The 17,739-nt window shown below is 42.6% G+C and overlaps 1 protein-coding gene across 1 annotated transcript in view; it reads right to left on the bottom strand.

The window, feature by feature from the left end:
- LOC308242906 (IQCJ-SCHIP1 readthrough transcript protein) overlaps window positions 1-17,739 on the bottom strand; it is a 687,650-nt gene that overhangs the window by 502,688 nt on the left and 167,223 nt on the right. The window contains exon 4 of the mRNA XM_080657696.1: window positions 11,620-11,755. Coding sequence (XP_080513822.1) covers window positions 11,620-11,755 — 136 coding nt within the window. The remainder of the gene's footprint in view (window positions 1-11,619; window positions 11,756-17,739) is intronic.

The following is a 17,739-nucleotide window of genomic DNA, read 5'->3' on the forward strand; positions in this document are numbered from 1 at the left end:
CCTCCTTGGTTAGGTTTATTCCTAAGTATCTTAATTTTTTTGGTGCAATGGAAAATGGGATTGCTTTTTTAGTCTCTCTTTCTGTAAGTTCATTGTTGGTGTATAGAAATGCCATAGATTTCTTGGCATTAATTTTGTATCCTGCTACATTGCCGAATTCATTTATTAAGTCTGTTAGTTTTTTTATGGAGTCTTTCGGGTTTTTTATGTACAATATCATGTCATCTGCAAATAAGGACAGCTTTACTTCTTCTTTTCCAATTTGGATGCCTTTTATTTCTTCTTCTTGTCTAATTGCAGTGGCTAATACTTCCAGTACTATGTCAAACAGGAGTGGTGAGAGTGGGCATCCCTGTCTTGTTCCTGTTCTTAGGGGAAATGGTTTTAGTTTTTGCCCATTGAGTATGATGTTAGCTGTGGGTTTATCATATATAGCTTTTATTATGTTGAGGTATGATCCTTCTATTCCCACCTTGTTGAGAGTTTTTATCAAGAAAGGGTGTTGGATTTTGTCAAATGCTTTTTCTGCATCAATTGATATGACTATGTGATTTTTATCTCTCAATTTGTTTATGTGATGTATCACATTTATTGATTTGCGGATATTGAACCATCCTTGCATTCCTGGGATAAATCCTACTTGGTCATGGTGTATGATCTTTCTGATGTACTGCTGGATCCTATTTGCTAGAATTTTATTGAGGATTTTGGCATCTACATTCATGAGGGATATTGGCCTGTAATTCTCCTTCATTGTGTTGTCTTTATCTGGTTTTGGTATTAGGGTGATGCTGGCTTCATAGAAGGAGCTTGGAAGTGTTCCTTCCTCTTGAATTTTTTGGAATAGTCTGAGGAGGATAGGTTTTAGTTCTTCCTTGAATGTTTGGTAGAACTCTCCTGTGAAGCCGTCTGGCCCCGGGCTTTTGTTTGCCGGAAGCTCTTTGATGACTGCTTCAATTTCTTCCATAGTTACTGGCTTGTTGAGCTGTTTAGATTCTTCCTGATTGAGTTTTGGAAGGTTATATTTTTCTAGGAATATGTCCATTTCCTCCAGATTGTCCAGTTTGTTGGAATAGAGTTGTTCGTAGTATTTTTTAACAATCCTTTGTATTTCAGCGGGATCTGTTGTTATTTCACCTCTTTCATTTCTGATCTTGTTTATTTGGGTCCTCTCTCTTTGCTTCTTGGTGAGCCTGGCTAGAGGTTCATCAATCTTGTTTATCCTTTCAAAGAACCAGCTCTTGGTCTTGTTGATCTTTTGAATTGTTTCTTTGGTCTCTATGTCGTTTATCTGTGCTCTGATCTTTATTATTTCCTTCCTTCTGCTTACACTGGGCTTTTCTTGTTGCTCTTTTTCTAACTCTTTGAGTTGTTGGGTTAGGTAATTTATTACCCCTGTTTCTTGTTTTTTGCAGTAGGCTTGTAGAGCTATGAACTTCCCTCTCAAGACTGCTTTCGCTGTGTCCCATAGATTTTGGATTGTAGTGTTTTCATTGTCATTTGTTGTCATGATGTTTTTTATTTCTTCTTTGATCTCTCTGGTAACCCAGTCATGGTTTAATAGCATGCTGTTTAGTCTCCATGTGTTTGATTTCTTTGGGTTGTTTTTATTGTAGTTGATTTCCAGTTTTATGCCACTGTGGTCTGAGAAGATGCTTGATATGATTTCTATCTTCTTGAATTTGAAGAGACTTTGCCTGTGTCCCAACATATGGTCTATCTTTGAAAATGACCCATGTGCACTTGAGAAGAATGTATATTCTGTGGCTTTGGGGTGAAATGTTCTGAAGATGTCAATTAATTCCATCTGGTCTAGTGAGTCATTTAGGATTGATGTTTCTTTGCTGATGTTTTGTTTAGAGGATTTGTCCAATGGTGATAGTGGGGTATTAAAGTCTCCTACTATGATTGTATTGCTGTCAATGTCTCCCTTGATATCCTCCAGGAGTTTTTTTATGTATTTGGGTGCTCCTGTATTGGGTGCATATATGTTTACCAGAGTTATTTCTTCTTGTTGGATTGCTCCCTTTAGTATTATGAAATGGCCTTCCTTATCTCTTGTTATGTCCTTCAGTTTGAGATCTAATTTGTCAGAAATAAGTATTGCTACCCCAGCTTTTTTTTCAGTTCCATTTGCCTGGAAAACCTTTTTCCATCCCTTCACCCTCAGTCTGTGTGCGTCTTTTTTTCTGAGGTGGGTTTCTTGTAGACAGCAGATATATGGGTCGTGTTTTCTTATCCAATCCGTTACCCTATGTCTTTTGATTGGGGCATTTAATCCATTTACATTTAAAGTTATTACTGATAGGTACTTATTTGTCGCCATTCCTATTCTTTACCCCTGTGTTACTTCTTCACTTCCTATTTCTTTTTTTTTACAGCAGACCCTTTAGCATTTCTTGCATTGCTGGTTTGGTGGTAATAAATTCCCTTAGTCCTTTTTTGTCTGTGAAGCTCCTGATTTCACCTTCAATTTTGATTGACAGCCTTGCTGGGTACAGTATTCTTGGATTCAGCCCCTTCCTTTGCATGACTTTGTATATTTCATTCCATTCCCTTCTGGCTTGATGAGTTTCTGTTGAGAAATCAGTTGCTAGTCTGATGGGGGTTCCTTTGTATGTAACTTTCTGTCTCTCTCTTGCTGCTTTTAAGATTCTTACTTTGTCGTTGTTGTTTGCCAATTTAATTATAATGTGCCTTGGCGTCGGTCTTTTGGGGTTCATTTTGCTTGGGACTCTGTGAGCTTCTTGGATTTGTGTGTGTTTTTTCTTCCCTATATCTGGGAAATTTTCTGTCATTATTTCTTCAAAGAGGTTTTCTATTCCTTGCTCAGCTTCCTTTCCTTCTGGGACCCCTATTATGCGGATGTTGTTTTGTTTCGTGTTGTCCCAAAGTTCCCTTAGACTCTCCTCTTGCCTTTTAATTTTTTTTTCTAGAAGTTGCTTTTCTTGGGTATTTTTTTCCATCTTGTCTTCTAGCTCACTGATGCGGTCCTCTGCTTCTTCTAGTCTACTCTTGATGCTTTCTATTGAGTTCTTTACAGCAGCGATGTCATTTTTCATTTCTTCTTGATTCTTCTTCATTTCCTCTTGGTTCTTGCTCATATTGTCGAATTTGTCTTCCATTCTTTTCAGCCACCTTATGACCATTTCTCTGAATTCTTTTTCTGGAAGGTTGCTTGCCTCCATTTCGTTTACTTCCTTTTCTGGTGATGCCTGCTTTTCTTTCATATGCGGGCTGCCTCTTTGTCTCCCCATGGTCTCTCTTCTCTGGGTGTCTGGTTATGTAGTTCTTTCTCTCCTGGGTTGATTTAAAGGCACAAAATACAGCACTACCAGGTACAACTCACAAGGCACTGAACAGGAATGTATTCACGATATTAATAACCTCCAATAAAGGTGACCACCAGAAAAAGGCAAATTAGGTGATAGGAGAGAAAGAAGAAGAGGAAAAAAGAAAGAAAGAAAGAAAATAAGGAAAAAGGAGTGTGAAAATGAAATTGGGAAAAGGGAAAGTAAAGAGAAGAAAAAAAAGAAAAAAAAAAAGTAAGAGAGACAAGAAAGTGACTAAGAGAGATAGGGGAACAGACTATATATATTGGGGATAAAACTCCAATAGAACAATCACTAATCCCAGCAAATGCCAGCAACAAGTGCCTGGGGATTAGTACAAACTACAACACCAACTAATATGGAGTGAGGCAAGGGAAAGCTGAAGCACAAAACAAACAAAAAAATAAACAAAAGAAGAATAAGCAAAACAATCTCACAAAAAAGCATAAAAATTGGATATAATCTACATTCAAAGCAAACAACAACAAAAGGACAGAGAGAAGGACAAGTTTATGGATAGCTCAGACAGCGAAGGGAGAGGTGTATGGGGACTTGGAGCAGGGGATTGGAGATTAGATATGTAAGTAGGGTGAAATTTTAACAAGGGGTAAACAGAAAGAATAGGGAGAATCTAAAGCAGTAAAAGGGTAAGATAAACAGGACACTGAAAAGGGGGAGGTTAGGAGGGGAGTGATGGCCTAAAGGTAGAGTTGAGATAGAGTAAAACGATGCTAAAGGAAAGATAGAAATAGAATGTAGAACCCTAATCCCAAAATAAAATGAAGAGAAAATAAAATGACACTTAAAAAAAAAAAAAAAAAAAAAAAAGATAAAATAGCAGTAGTAATAATACGGATTGAAAATAAAAATGTAATAATTAAAAAGGTAAAATCAAGTGATGAAAAAAGAGAAAAAAAAATTTCTTGATTAAAAGATGCAAAAAATGAAAATAAAAAAGAATAAAAAAATAAAAGGTAAAAATAAAATGTGAAGTAGTGAAGGTCATTCACTTCCTCTGTTTTTCTGTTTGGCACGCCTGTTTCTCAGTCCAGACAGTATTGCAGTTCCCTGTGATCCACTGCTCTTCGGTGTTGTAAGCCAGTCCTGATTTTAAGCAGGCGGTGTGTCTTAATTTCTCGTATTCCTTTATTTTTGATTACACAAGAGTCAATTTGTGATTCAGCCCCTGGGTGGCAGTGTTTCTGGATTAACTTCCGGGTCTATCTATGGCCTCTCTAGGCAGTGTTAGAGCCTTCTTTCCCGCACTCGCCACTGGCCTGTGGGAGTGGTCTGCCTCAGAGCTGGCTCTCTGATGGTCACGCCCAGCTCCGATCCCCAGGTTCCAGAAAAACAACCTTCCCCTGCAGTCTCCCAGGGTGTCCCCAACTGGGTGATCCTATGTATTGGGCTTAGTAATCAGAGGCCAGAATTTCAAGAGGAAAAAGCTCAGTTGTGCGAACTCCGGGACTCCGCGTAAGCCCAGGCACCCAGGGAACGCAGGGGCTGCGCGTAAGTCTGGACTGCCTGAAATTCTTAGGGTGTCCCTGCACTTCAGATCAAAATGGGTTGCTTTTTAGAGTGCCCTTCTCTTAGCAGCTCTGAGGACCCCTTTCCACAATCACAGATCACGCCAGCCCCTACAGCCACGGATTTTTCTAGGCACAGACTTCCCTGGTCCTCCAGCTCCCGCAAAACGCGCGTTCCTCTCTCCCTCCGGGACCAGAGACCTCACCTTATCCCAGGCGAAATCTGACCTTTCCGTGGTGGAGTGTAGAGCTCCTCTGAACCCGTGTGCTTGCGCCAGTTGGGGAGCGTTGTTCTGGGGCTCGCAGCTGTTCCTGGGGTGCCGCCGTTGTGGATTCTCAGGCTTCAGATAAGCTCCACTTTCCGGATCAAGATGGCGCAGACTCCGCGTCCCAGCCCGCAGCTCCGGGAGGGGACCCAGCCGCAGTTGGTGCTGCCAGGTCAGGGGAACCCCGTTCAGCAGTCCCCCACCTCCTTCTGGAATTCAGCTGTCTCCCAACCGGCCAACAAACACTCCTTGTGCGACCCTCAGCTGTTCTTTCTTTCTGCTCCGGGACAAGGCTCGGAACACGTCTGTCTATTCCGCCGCCATTATTCCCTTCTCTTATTTTTTATTTTTAAATGTATCTTTATTGTTTTCAGAGAGGAAGGGAGAGGGAGAGAGAGATAGAAACAACAATGATGAGAATCACTGATAGGCTGCCTCCTGCATGCCCCCTACTGGAGGTCGAGCCCACAACCCAGGCATGTGCCCTGGATCAGAATCGAACCCGGTACCCTTCAGTCTGCAGGCCGACGCTCTATTCACTGAGACAAACCAGCTAGGGCAAGATGTCTTTTTTTTTTTTTTTTTTTTTAATAAAGTTTAAAAGAGCCTTAGGCCAATGAGCTTTCCAGTTCCACCCCATCCAGTTTCTCCTTGGATCCTAAAGCATCTTTCATACCCACCTAATGGGTATCATGCCGATTTGTAATAATGAAAGTGGATTTTGTAACAGAGGGTGCACTCTGGGTCTAAACTAGGGGTTCAGTACTTTATCTCATCTAAGCTGCAGATAAAGACATGACTCAAGTGAGGACAAATGTGGACACTGGACTTGAGGTAAACTACAAAGAGAACAAGGTCTTCACTCTCTTTATCAAAACGAGGCACTTAATGCCTAGGTTTTTGAATCTATACCCACAGGTCAGTAACTCTGATGTTGCTAAGGAGGATTTATTATATTATTATAGATGAATACATTAGTTATTAAACGGCAAATTGTCAATTTAGTATATAATTCTGAACCCTGGAAATGCTCAATATTAGCAGTGCCTCAAAAACAACATGCTCATTTTTAAACCTATCAAGAAAAATGTCCTCCAATCTTAAGTTAAAAGGATAATTACAAAAAGAATTGTATACTATTACCCATATTCAAAGACATAAAAAGGAGAGTGTCTGTGATATAAAGATAATATTTTTAAACATACATATATTCATTCAAACTATCATATAATATCATTTCTAAAACTTGTGAAGAGAAAACATTGGTTCTGTAAGATCCTGGTTCAAAGAAAAATAGATCCACTTCTGTTCCAGGTCTGACCCTATACTGCATTCTCTGAACCAAAATTTAAGACAAATAGACTAACAAAGAATTTGCTCTTTGGGGGCCTGAGAATTGGGTGCTCAGGCATTAGAACTTATTGGGCTTAAATTTATAACAACAGCTGGGCATAATACTATAACTTGTCTGTGACCTGGAAAATCTAGGTTATTAAATTATTAGGTAGCACAAGGCTTACGTTCTCTATAACTTTATAGCTTTCAAGATATTATTGGAACAGGTACCAGGAATTCCTTTTAGGGCCTGAGTTCCCCCAAAAAAACAAGTGGTACTTTGTAAAACTACTTCTTCCCTTCAGTCACTAGAATTTTCCTTATGTATTTAAAGCCTGGCAGTTGTAAATAAAAAAAAAAAAGGAAATAAAACTTGAAGGTTAATGAAGGAGTTTGAATGTAGGTGCACAAGCACATTTGGCAGACAGGGGCAGTGCTGGCTTTTGGTAGTATACTTGGGAAGGTTTGGTGGGCCACTGGATGCCCCTTGCTAACTACCCAGCTACTCTTGCTAAAAGCCAGGGCCACTCAATCAGTGCCATAGATATGAGGGCTCCACAGCCTTCTTTCCAGGTAATGGGGTCTTCAACTGGCCCAAACCACTGCCCTTGAACCTGCTCAGAACTGCAATTCTTCCTGAGCAGGAGAGAAGCAAGATCTGGTGGCTGGGATGTGTAGCTACTGGAATGGCACTCCCGGCACTGATTTGCCTGAGAGGTGAGGCCAAGTAGCCCCATTCTCCCCACCTTGCTGCAGATCCTCCCATTTCTTCTTCCTCAGGTCTGAAGGGAGGAAAATGATCTAGGCTTGCTTTTACTATGTACACGGGTGTGGCCTCTCAGAAGAGGCTCACTCATTTAAAGGCAAAAGGATTTGTACCTGGTTTTACCTTTGGATCTTGAAAATTAATCTTTAAAAGGAGCAACACTAAAATAAATGCTTAATTTATTACTTTTGTAATGTACAGCTCTAATCTCATAATATACATATACATTTTGAATACACATTATATGAATATATATATATATGTATATATACACTGAGTGGCCAGATTATTATGATCTCTGAATGCATAATAATCTGGCCACTCAGTGTGTGTGTGTGTGTGTGTGTGTGTGTGTGTATATGTATATATATATGTGTGTTAATATATATATTAATATATATATATTAGAGGCCCGGTGCATGAATTCATGCATGGGTGGGGTCCCAGCCAGCCTGGCTCTAGGGGGAGGGGACATGGGCAGTTGGCCGGCCTGTCTACTGGTCAAACTCCTGGTCGAGGGGACAATTTGCATATTAGCCTTTTATTATATAGGATATATACCGAGTGGCCAGATTATTATGCGTTCAGAGATCATAATAATCTGGCCACTCAGTGTGTGTGTGTGTGTGTGTGTGTGTGTGTGTGTGTGTGTGTATTCTATGTCACAATTTGATTCTCACGGATTCATTTGGTGAATCAGAAACAGGCACTGTGTCTCCCCAGTTGGAATCAAGTTAAAAATTCCACCTCTGTTCTTCACAACTTTTCCTCGGCATTTGGAACACATGGAGTGTTCTCTAAGAGCAGGTTCCGGATGGGCTAACGTTTATGGAGAGACATCATGCGTCTTGTTTTACGTATGCAGTGCCATTTAATCTTCACAGTGACCCCAACCCATCTCTGAGGTGGTTGCTATTTCCAGTTTGCAGACGTAAAGGGACCTCTCAGGTATTCTGTCTTAGACTCACAAAAGTAGTGGAGAGCTGCTATTTGAAGTCAGGTGGTCTAGGGCCTCATTCTATGAGCCACACTGCTCCCTGCAGGCCAGACCATAAAATATAGGGAACCAATGGGAGAAAGTGGGCATCGCCGGGAAGAAAGGCTGAGGTAGATGGAGCCAATCCAAGGTAAATGGAACTGAGAATGTCTCCAAACAATTCAAAGGTTTTTCTGGATTTATCTGCAGGAGTAGGCTAATTATTTGTGAAAAGATTACCAATCTAGTTTAGACTATACCATAGTATAGTTTCTTTCTATGATATCCTATGAAGCCAATTACAGATTTCTCAGAGCTGGGAACAAAAAGGGTAAGTGTTTGGTCATATGAAATTGGTTAATAAAAAGCACACAAAGCATTTTCTACTGTTGTCCTCAGTGCAATCACAATATTTTTAGTGTTTTTTTATTACTTTTTTTCTCATTTTGATACCTACAGTAACAGTTGCTATTCAAAATTGCTATTTTTTAAAATAGGTTACCATGTTCCTTTTCTTAAAAAAGAAATGATTTCAGAGAGAAAGGGAGTGGGAGAGAGAAACAGAAACATCAATGATGAGAACCATTGATTGGCTGCCTCCTGCATGCCCCCTATTGGGCATCGAGCCCACAACCCAGCCATGTGCCCTGACCAGAATCAGAACGTAACCTCCTTGTTCATAGGTTGATGTTCAACCACCTGAGCCACACCAGCCAGGCTCAAAATTGCTATTTCTAAAAACAAATGTTTCTATTACCACATGATACATTGTGGTATAATGGTACTTAATATGCAAATTGCTAACAATACTTAATATTATCTTCCCTCCTGTTGCTCTTCAATTTGGCATTGAGCAGCTGAGGTTTGAGATTTTAATCAAAGAGCATTAAATTAGGCAATTTATAAAATCAAGCAAGGATTCTTTTTTCAATTATTTAATTCACTGTTTATACCTATTAAATTGTAAAATTACCTTTAAAATTCATTAAATGATTGTCTCTTCCAATGCTTGACCATGTCTAAACAGTCTTTTTTTCAAGTGGCACAGTATGATAGAATAGTGTAGCGTGTGGGCTCCAGTCAGATGTGTAGCCCAGAGCAAGTTAATTATATCTATAAGTCTCATTTTCATCATCTGTAAAATGGACATAATAATTATTCATATGGTCATTGAGAGGATTAAATGAAATAATCCACAGAAAGCATTAGTAAAATATCTGGTATTTTTAAAAAGATTTTTAAGTTGATTTCTAGAGAGAGAGGAAGGGAGAGGGGGGAGGGAGAGAGAAAGAGAGAGAAAGAGAGAAACATTAATGTGAGAGTGAGACATCAATTGGCTGCCTCTCACAAGCTCCCCACTGGGGATCAAGCCCGAAACCTGGGCAGGTGCCCAACTGGGTACACGGAACAATGCCCAACAAACTGAGCCACACCAGCCGGGGCAAAGTACCCTGCATTTAGTAAGGACTCAGCTCTTATCAAGATGATGAATTTGGGGGCTCATACTGAAACATTACTATTAATATATGTTGTAGAACAGAACTATTCTTTTTATTTAAATATAGTTTTATTGATTTCAGAGCGGAAGCGAGAGGGAGAGATAGAAACAATCAATGATGAGAGAGAATCATGGATCGGCTGCCTCCTGCACGCACCACACTGGGGATCGAGCCTGCAACCCGGGCTTGTGCCCTAACTGGGAATCGAACTGTGACCTCCTGGTTCATAGGTCGATGCTCAACCACTGAGCCACACTGGCAGGGCAAGCAAAACTATTTTAAACCTATATTAACCATTGTGCATAACCAAAACAATCAGAGCAGAGGTATGTGAAAGCCTCATTCTCTGCTCAGCACAGGGCGTCATCCAGGTCAGGTGGTTATTAGAGTAAGTGCACCTGTTTGTGACAGGCTTAGCCAAGGGGAGAGTGCAAAGAGAGCGAACACAAACCTTTAACCCACAGGCACTGATTTCTGATATTCAGCGTCCATCATTCAAATAGAATCTTAAAAGCCTTTTCACTTTCACCTCCTATTGACCTTCACAGAGAAAGTATCCCAAACACTCAATTTTCACATTATTTTTCACTCTTAAATCAAGACTTAAATATAAACTTTACTGAACTCAACCATTTTCCAATGTGGTTCATGCGCGCCCTCTAGTGATATACTAAGGGCAACTAAGACAATTCATCCCCCGCTCCCACACACACCACCACCACCATCACCACCACCAAAAAAAACTCTCTTAAAAGTGCCAATTCACTAAGTATTCAATTTCTGCTGTCAGCTAAAAATAGATTTTCTGCCACTGTTATTTGCACAGCTATAAACTCAACTTACTGCTCTCTCTTTAGAATCCACAACTAGATAAAACCATTCATTAAAGAATGCACAATGCAATCATCTGAAAACATTTCAAAGTAACCTTTGCGTGCTCCCAATGTGAATACATTATTTTGGCCTTTTTACAAATAACAAGATTACAAAGTTGTTAAGGAATATTTTTTAAAAATAATACCCTTGGATAGTTACTTCATTTTTCTTCCTACCCTCTCCCAGGATTCCAGTGACTATTCATAAATTATGACAAAGGCTAAACCTGCAAAACTCTGCATTATAATCACCTGAGCATTTATTTCCTACCACATTTGGTTGTGGTTGTCTAAAATAAAGATGTTTAGCAGGTTGTTCTACTCCTTAACTCTGCACTCAGGGTTCTTAAACTGGTGGCCCTTGGAACAAGTGTGGTCTACAGACATGGTCTAGATATGTTTTCAATTTTCTTGCTGCGACATTTAAAATTCTGGATTTCTGGCCTCCCCTGAAGAAAGAAAATGACCTTTGACAACAGCAACCCACTTCCAGGAGCTCCCCGGGGCTGCCATTCAGGGGAGGCCCGTATCCTTCAGGTAGGGGCACACTCGGCCCCCATCAGTCACACGGGTTACTTACCTGGCCCCTGCAGGCATTCACGTTGTAACCTCTGACTTCGTAATCCTTTTCAATACTTTCTGTAAAAGTTCTCTTTATAATCTTTACAACCAAACGCATCTCCTGTCATATTAGCACAGCAAAATGCCACCAGAGGCACAGACTAAATGGAGCATGCTGTTCTAAAGAAAAGGAAGGTACTCTCGGTAATAGAGGAATGCAAACACATAAATGAGTAGTTTAGGTTGATGTCAAACGCATCACTTCCCTCAGAGTTGATCAAGTTCACTTGGTGTTTAGGAATCATGTCTTCATTTGGCGACAGCACATCCTCACCGTGGGTTCACATACAGCAAATAAGCAATGGACGTCCTCCGATCTCAAGACACCCGCTCCCATCCCAAGATGCTCTCTTGGAGCCAAAGCCCCGGTGATCAGGGGATTGGCCTGGCCAGTCAGACCATGAAAAGGAAAATGGCACTCACGGGTGTGCTGCTGTCGGAGAAGGTGTTCATGCTGACGGAGCTGCTCAGCTTGTCCGAGGACACGGAGGGCGGGGACGGGCACCTCTTCTCCAGGGGGTCCTGCCGCTGCAGGTACTCGCGCCACGCTCGCTGAATGCTACAAAAAAACAACAACAACAACAAAAAAGCACATGCACTATCCCTCCCCAGTCACAGCACACAGACCTAGCACAAGGAGTCTGAAGGAAGTGGCTTTGGAGCCGGGGAAATGGCACACACAGAAGGTGGCACGGAAATCAGAAGACCCGACTGTCTCTCTGTTTTACTGGTTTGACTTTCACAGACATGACTAAGCTAAATCAGTCCGCAAGTGTCAACTGAGTCAGAAAAAGTCATCCGTCAAAGTGAAACTGCTCTGCTCGTGTAAATGTACTTTGATTTATGGAACACAAAACCTTTCCATTTCTCATCCTATATTTCAAATGAGAATAATGCACAGGCTGACATAACACGTGCTCGTTTGTTCAGGACAGCACGGTTGAGGACTGCTCTGTGCCAGGGTCAGCCCTGGGTTCTGGACAGACTGCCGGGAAGTTCTCGGGGCATGATTCGCACACACGCAAGGTGAAGGGCATCTTGTGATGCTACAGAGCGCAGTGGGCATGGCCAGATGCAGTGGCCCTGCTCTGGGACAACACAGGCAAGAGCCCTGTGGTCACGGGTTTTACAGACACAGAGGATGTTTGATAAATAAACCAAGAAATGGAGAAGAAAAAGTATCTGAGAGTGTTATGTACTACTCAGAAAATTAATGTGTGATTAAGTGGCTTGAGATTTCATCTAAGGAAACTTTTTATTTTATTATTTTACTAGAGGCCCGATGCACGAAATTCATGCAAGAGTAGGCCTTCCTTCCCCCGGTTGCTGGCACCGGCTTCCCTCTGGCAGCCGGGACTCGGGCTTCCCTTGCAGCCCCAGCTTCGTTCGGAAGGATGGAGGGACGCCTGGAAGGATGTCCAGTCTAATTAGCATATTATGATTTTATTATTATAGATTATTTTATATATTTTTATTGATTTCAGAGAGAAAGGGAGAGGGATAGAGATATAGAAACATCAATGATGAGAGAGAATCCTCGATCAGCTGCCTCCCGCAAGCCCCACACTGGGGACTGAGCCCAAAACCTGGGCATGTGCCCTGCCCGGGAATCGAACCATGACTTCCTGGTTCATAGGCCGATGCTCAACCATTGAGCAACATTGTCTAGGCTCTAGAAAATGGCCACCTTCTGTGTGTGCCATTTCCCCGGCTCCAAAGCCATTGTTATTTCCTATGATTAGTATCCAAAAAATGTCATCTTCTGCTCTTGGTAATAGAAATCTCTTCTTTCTGAAAGCTAGGTGATTTTTTCCCACTTGGACTGGCTTGTAATCTTGGTGATTAACATCTAGATTTTTACAAGTGATCCGTGAACACAATCTGTCCTCTCCAGGGAGTGAGCTGAACATGAAGACCAAGGGTCAGGATTCAGCCTTTTAAAATAGCTGCACTGATTCTTTCATTATCTCTTTGACTCCTGGAAAGGTCTGATCTTCTATAATTCTTCCACATACAACTAAAGTCATTAAAGTTGTTTCTGTATAAACAAACTGATTTGCTTTCATTTGGCTAGAATGGTTCAAAGACGATCAATTTTCAACAGTCAGAGGACATAAAGAACACAAAAAATGCTACCACATTATTGAGCTGTTTGTGTTCCCTAATTTATTAAGGCTCTGCCAATTATAATGCTCAAGGAAAAGCCCTGAAGCTGCAGTGAAACAATACCTTGGGATCCAAGGCCAATTTCTCTGAAACTATGAAACTTAAGTGTCAGGGGCCCTTACTTACTTAGAGGCCAGAAGCTTCTGCTAGAGCCTAGAAGGCTCTTCATGGTGTATATAAAACTGCAAAGGTAGATATGTTTTAGGCTTTTTTTAAAGGGCCCTCCAAATTACATATACTTTAGGCCCCATTAAAGTAGGATCTGACCCTGGTTTGGGTTCTAGGTGGTCACTGTTTTATTATGTAATGCATCCTTAGTTATTTTTCTTTGGTTTAAAGATTTTACACAAAATCTCAAAGAAGGCCCTGTAAGATTGCATGCCTGGGTCTTGTTGCTTTTTCCGGGGACCCATTTTATTGAGGAGTATTGAACTTTTAGAAGCTGTTAGTGATTTCCACATTCTCCCAAGCGCTGGAAGTGGTGAGTAGCTGTGTCTCCCAGGGCCCCACTAACAAATTCTGCCCATTAAGGGCTTATAAACCTCTGACATTTTAAAAGTTATTTTAAAAATAGAATGATCTCTCTCTCTCTCTCTCTCTCTCTCTCTCTCTCTCTCTCCTTGATTATCCAGAGACTATAGAAAGAGAATGTAGTGGCCACTTGAGATATTACAGTTTAGCATGTTGAGCACCAGAGGGCAGTGTGACACCTTTAAAGAACAACACAGCTAGTCAAAACTGAGGTGAGGTCTGCACAGGTGGATTTGCACTGAGGCAACCCTGCTAGCTCTATGGAATCTGGAAAGTGATGCATCAGTTTTCCTTAAGTCAGAGGTTAAGAATTCAATCTTCCTTTCTTCCAAGTGGGCGGATAGTTTCTCCTTTTTTAATTTACAAGAGAATGTGGCAATACTAAAGACAGGAAGAGGATCCCAGATGTCACCCGAGGCCAGGTGAGGGTAGGCTGAGCAGTGCCTGCTTCTGGCAAAGAAGAATCCCATAATGGAGTTCCATAACCTTTACAAGAACAGTCAGAAATCTAGATTCTCACATGAAGGTTACTAGTTCTTCAATGTTACTAAATAATTTTTAAAAGTTCAAAATACATTATTATCAAGTAGGCTGAAGCTGGAGATGGGAAAAAGAGGACACCATTAAAAAAGGTCACAAGTCTGAATGTCACAGGAGATAATATCTAATTACACACAGCTCTTTTTGTGTGTTTTCTCCCACTCAGTCCTTACCACAGATGAGCTGTCAGGAGGGCACTATGATACCACAGCGGTAGGTTTTGCTGAACGTGAATCTCTCCTTCTTTTTGTTCCAGCACCATTTTCCCATGAGCGTTGGGTGAAACAGATCTTACCCCTGCACTGTAGAGAGCAGCCTGTGTGTTGGGGCTGACTAGCCAGGGGCAATGGCATGGCTCAGGTCAGGCCAAGGCAAGACTGCTGAGAAAGAAGCCCCCTCTCACCTGGAGAGTTTCAGCTGGTAGGCGATAAGCCTAGAGCCATCCATGGCCACTTTGCTACAATGTTAGGGAGCCCCTGTGAGAATGAAGCAAGAATATGAAGAGCAGGGCTTATAGAAGAAGAAAGACAGGTGTCTGATGACCTTGTTCCACCACCTGGGTCTAGCTGTGCTTGAAGCACATTAGGCCCTGGGTGTTTCGGTCAGGGGCTCCAATATAACCTCTTTCTATACACATTAGCCTGAGTTGCAACAAGAGTCCTGGCCAAGTTTCGGGGAAGAAGATGGAACTAATGGACAGACCCAACACTTGGACCAGGTTCCCTGTGTCCCCACCGCACTGTGCTCCCTCCTCATGGTTCAGCGAGACAGGAATACAACAGGAGCAAGGCAGTGGGCTTGGTCGTCACACAGTGACTTAGTGGGTAAGCAGAACGCCTACTTTTTTTTTTTACATCTCTGTTAAATTTTCTACATGCAACTAAAAGTCACCCTAACATATAGGTCATGTTTTCATTCCTTGGTGTCTGCCCCAAGCCTGCGTCCTGACAAACCTGCCCCAATGCCAGGAAAGGGGCCCTGCACGGCCAGCAGGTTTCCCACAGCATCCAGTGCCTCTGGCCTGTTTCTCTTCCACTCCGGTTTCTGCCTAGTTTGTAATTCCTGACTTCAGCTCCATTTCATGAAGGGTTTTTCATGGGGTTCTATCAGTTTCTTTCATTGGGAACACATTCCTTTGTTTTCTTATTTTGCATAACTCTGCATTGGTTTCTATGCATTAATCAGGGGTCCTCCAACTACGGCCCGCGGGCCACATTCGGCCCGCCGAGGACATTTATCCAGCCCGCCGGGTGCCGCTGCCTGTCCTGCTTAGCAGCTGATTCGTCCCGGGCCCACAGTGCGCATAGGAATTTGTTTGTAGTTTTTTTAAAAAAACAATAGTTCGGCCCTCCAACGGTCTGAGGAACAGTGAACTAGCCCCCTGTTTAAAAAGTTTGAGGACCCTTGCAGATGAAAACAGCCACCTCTCCCAGTCAAGGATCAGCCTTCTGAAGGAGATAAACTTATCATTCAACCCTGCCCTAGCTCTTGGTTATCTCTTAAACCTTTGTGACTGTCCAGGCAGCCTATGTTATTTTTCACCGCTCCCCAATGTTGAGGGTGTGCCAAGACCAGTCAGTGTTTCAGCGAAGAGGATCCCCGTCAGCACCTGGATTCCAGCTGACTGGAAGCCAGACATGCAGGCCACAGTTTTTAAAGCATACAACTATACATCCTGGGGGACCACAAGCGTAAGTCCCACTATCCACCGGAGCCAGGCCAGCTGGCGATAGGCTCTGGGTGACAGTTGCAAAAATCGAGGCTCTAGACAAGTGTATAAGTTCCTTTTTGGGAGACACCAGTGAGCAGTAGCGAGGCAAAGGAAGAGCGCAAAGATATGTCCCCCAGCCCCCGCTCCCTGAGAACAAGCACCCTCGCAGGCTCTAGCTGCGTGCCTAACTGAAGCCTGTCCGGAAGCTCCAGGACAAGTAGGCCTCCTTCACAGAAAGCGTGCGTTCCGCTCACCCTCTGACTGTCTATGCAATATCCCAGGGGTGGTAGCCTATCAAGAACTGTCTCTACAAATGTTACAGTCCCATGAGTCCAAACAACTCAAGCCCTCCGGCCGCCAGAGCCAGGAAATCAAGAGCTATCCCCTGAACAGCATCCACAAAAACCAGGTCACCAGACGTAAAACCAGGACACAGGACATGTGAAGAAGCTCCGCTGTGGGAGATGCTGGTGCTCTGGAGTGCAGCAGAGGGAGGGTGTGAAGATGGGGCTCCTGGGCTGGAGCCAGGCAGGGGGAGAGTACAAAGATGGCACTTACTGAAAAAAAAAAGATTAAAAAAAGAAAAGGAAAAATAAAAAGAAAAGAAATTAAAAAAGAGAGAGAAAGATGGCCCCTACCTGCTTTAGCAAGGCAGATGGAGGCAGGAAGATGGCACTGGCCACACTCCCTCCCCGGAGAGTATCCCGGCCCCTCAGACCTGTGCTTTAAAATGAGCAAATGAGTCTCTTTCACCTAACGTCTGGGCATTGTTCAAAGGGCTGCTTCTGCGCTGGGCCCTGGAGAGGGTAAGTCTGGGCACAAGCCTTTTCAGAGCTGCTCCTCAGCCCTGGCTGGTAGCTCGGTGATTTGCACGTCCTCCTGTACTCCAAAGGCTGTGGGTTTAATTCCTGGTCAGGGCACATACCCAAGCTGTAGCTTCGGGCATGTACAGGAGGCAACCCATCAATGTTTCTCCCTGTCTTTCTATCTCTCCCTCTATCTGAAATCAATTTTTTTAAAAATAACACACACCCTTGGGTGAGGATGAAAACAAAAAGAACTGTTCCTCAGTTTGCCATAAGCCCATGGGTCTCCTGGGCATGAGCCCCATGGGTCTTCAGAGCCAGGTGTTTTGGGGGCTCACCTTTCTGGTGCTGGTCTTAAAAGTTGGGGTGTGAACCTTTTGCTCCTCAGGAAGAAGCTCCAGGTTTTGAGTTTCCCCCCAACGGTGAGTCATTGCACTGGGTGGTTAATGGCCTTTCCTACCTGCTTCTGTGTGGTTTCCATTTTGTCTGGTCAATGTGAAGGGGTTGCTCTGCCAGTGTTTAGGGTTTTGCTTTTAGAGGAAATAGTTCCCTCTGTAGCTGTAGCTTCTGTTGTGTGCACTGGTGGAGGTGGGTTCATCATTTTCCCCCCAGAAAGTAAGTGCACTTAGAGTGATGTAGGTTTTATGTCTCATTAGCTGTAGCCTTGGGCAAAGTACTAAGCTTATTGGCCTACATTTTGCTTATCCACAAAATGAGAATAATAATAACTTCTTTGTAATTCTTGCAAGGAGTCAAGGATAAGGTTTCTAAGTCACTTAGACCCACACT

Source organism: Plecotus auritus, assembly GCF_963455305.1.
Source record: "Plecotus auritus genome assembly, chromosome: 2".
In the NCBI taxonomy this organism is placed as follows: domain Eukaryota; kingdom Metazoa; phylum Chordata; class Mammalia; order Chiroptera; family Vespertilionidae; genus Plecotus; species Plecotus auritus.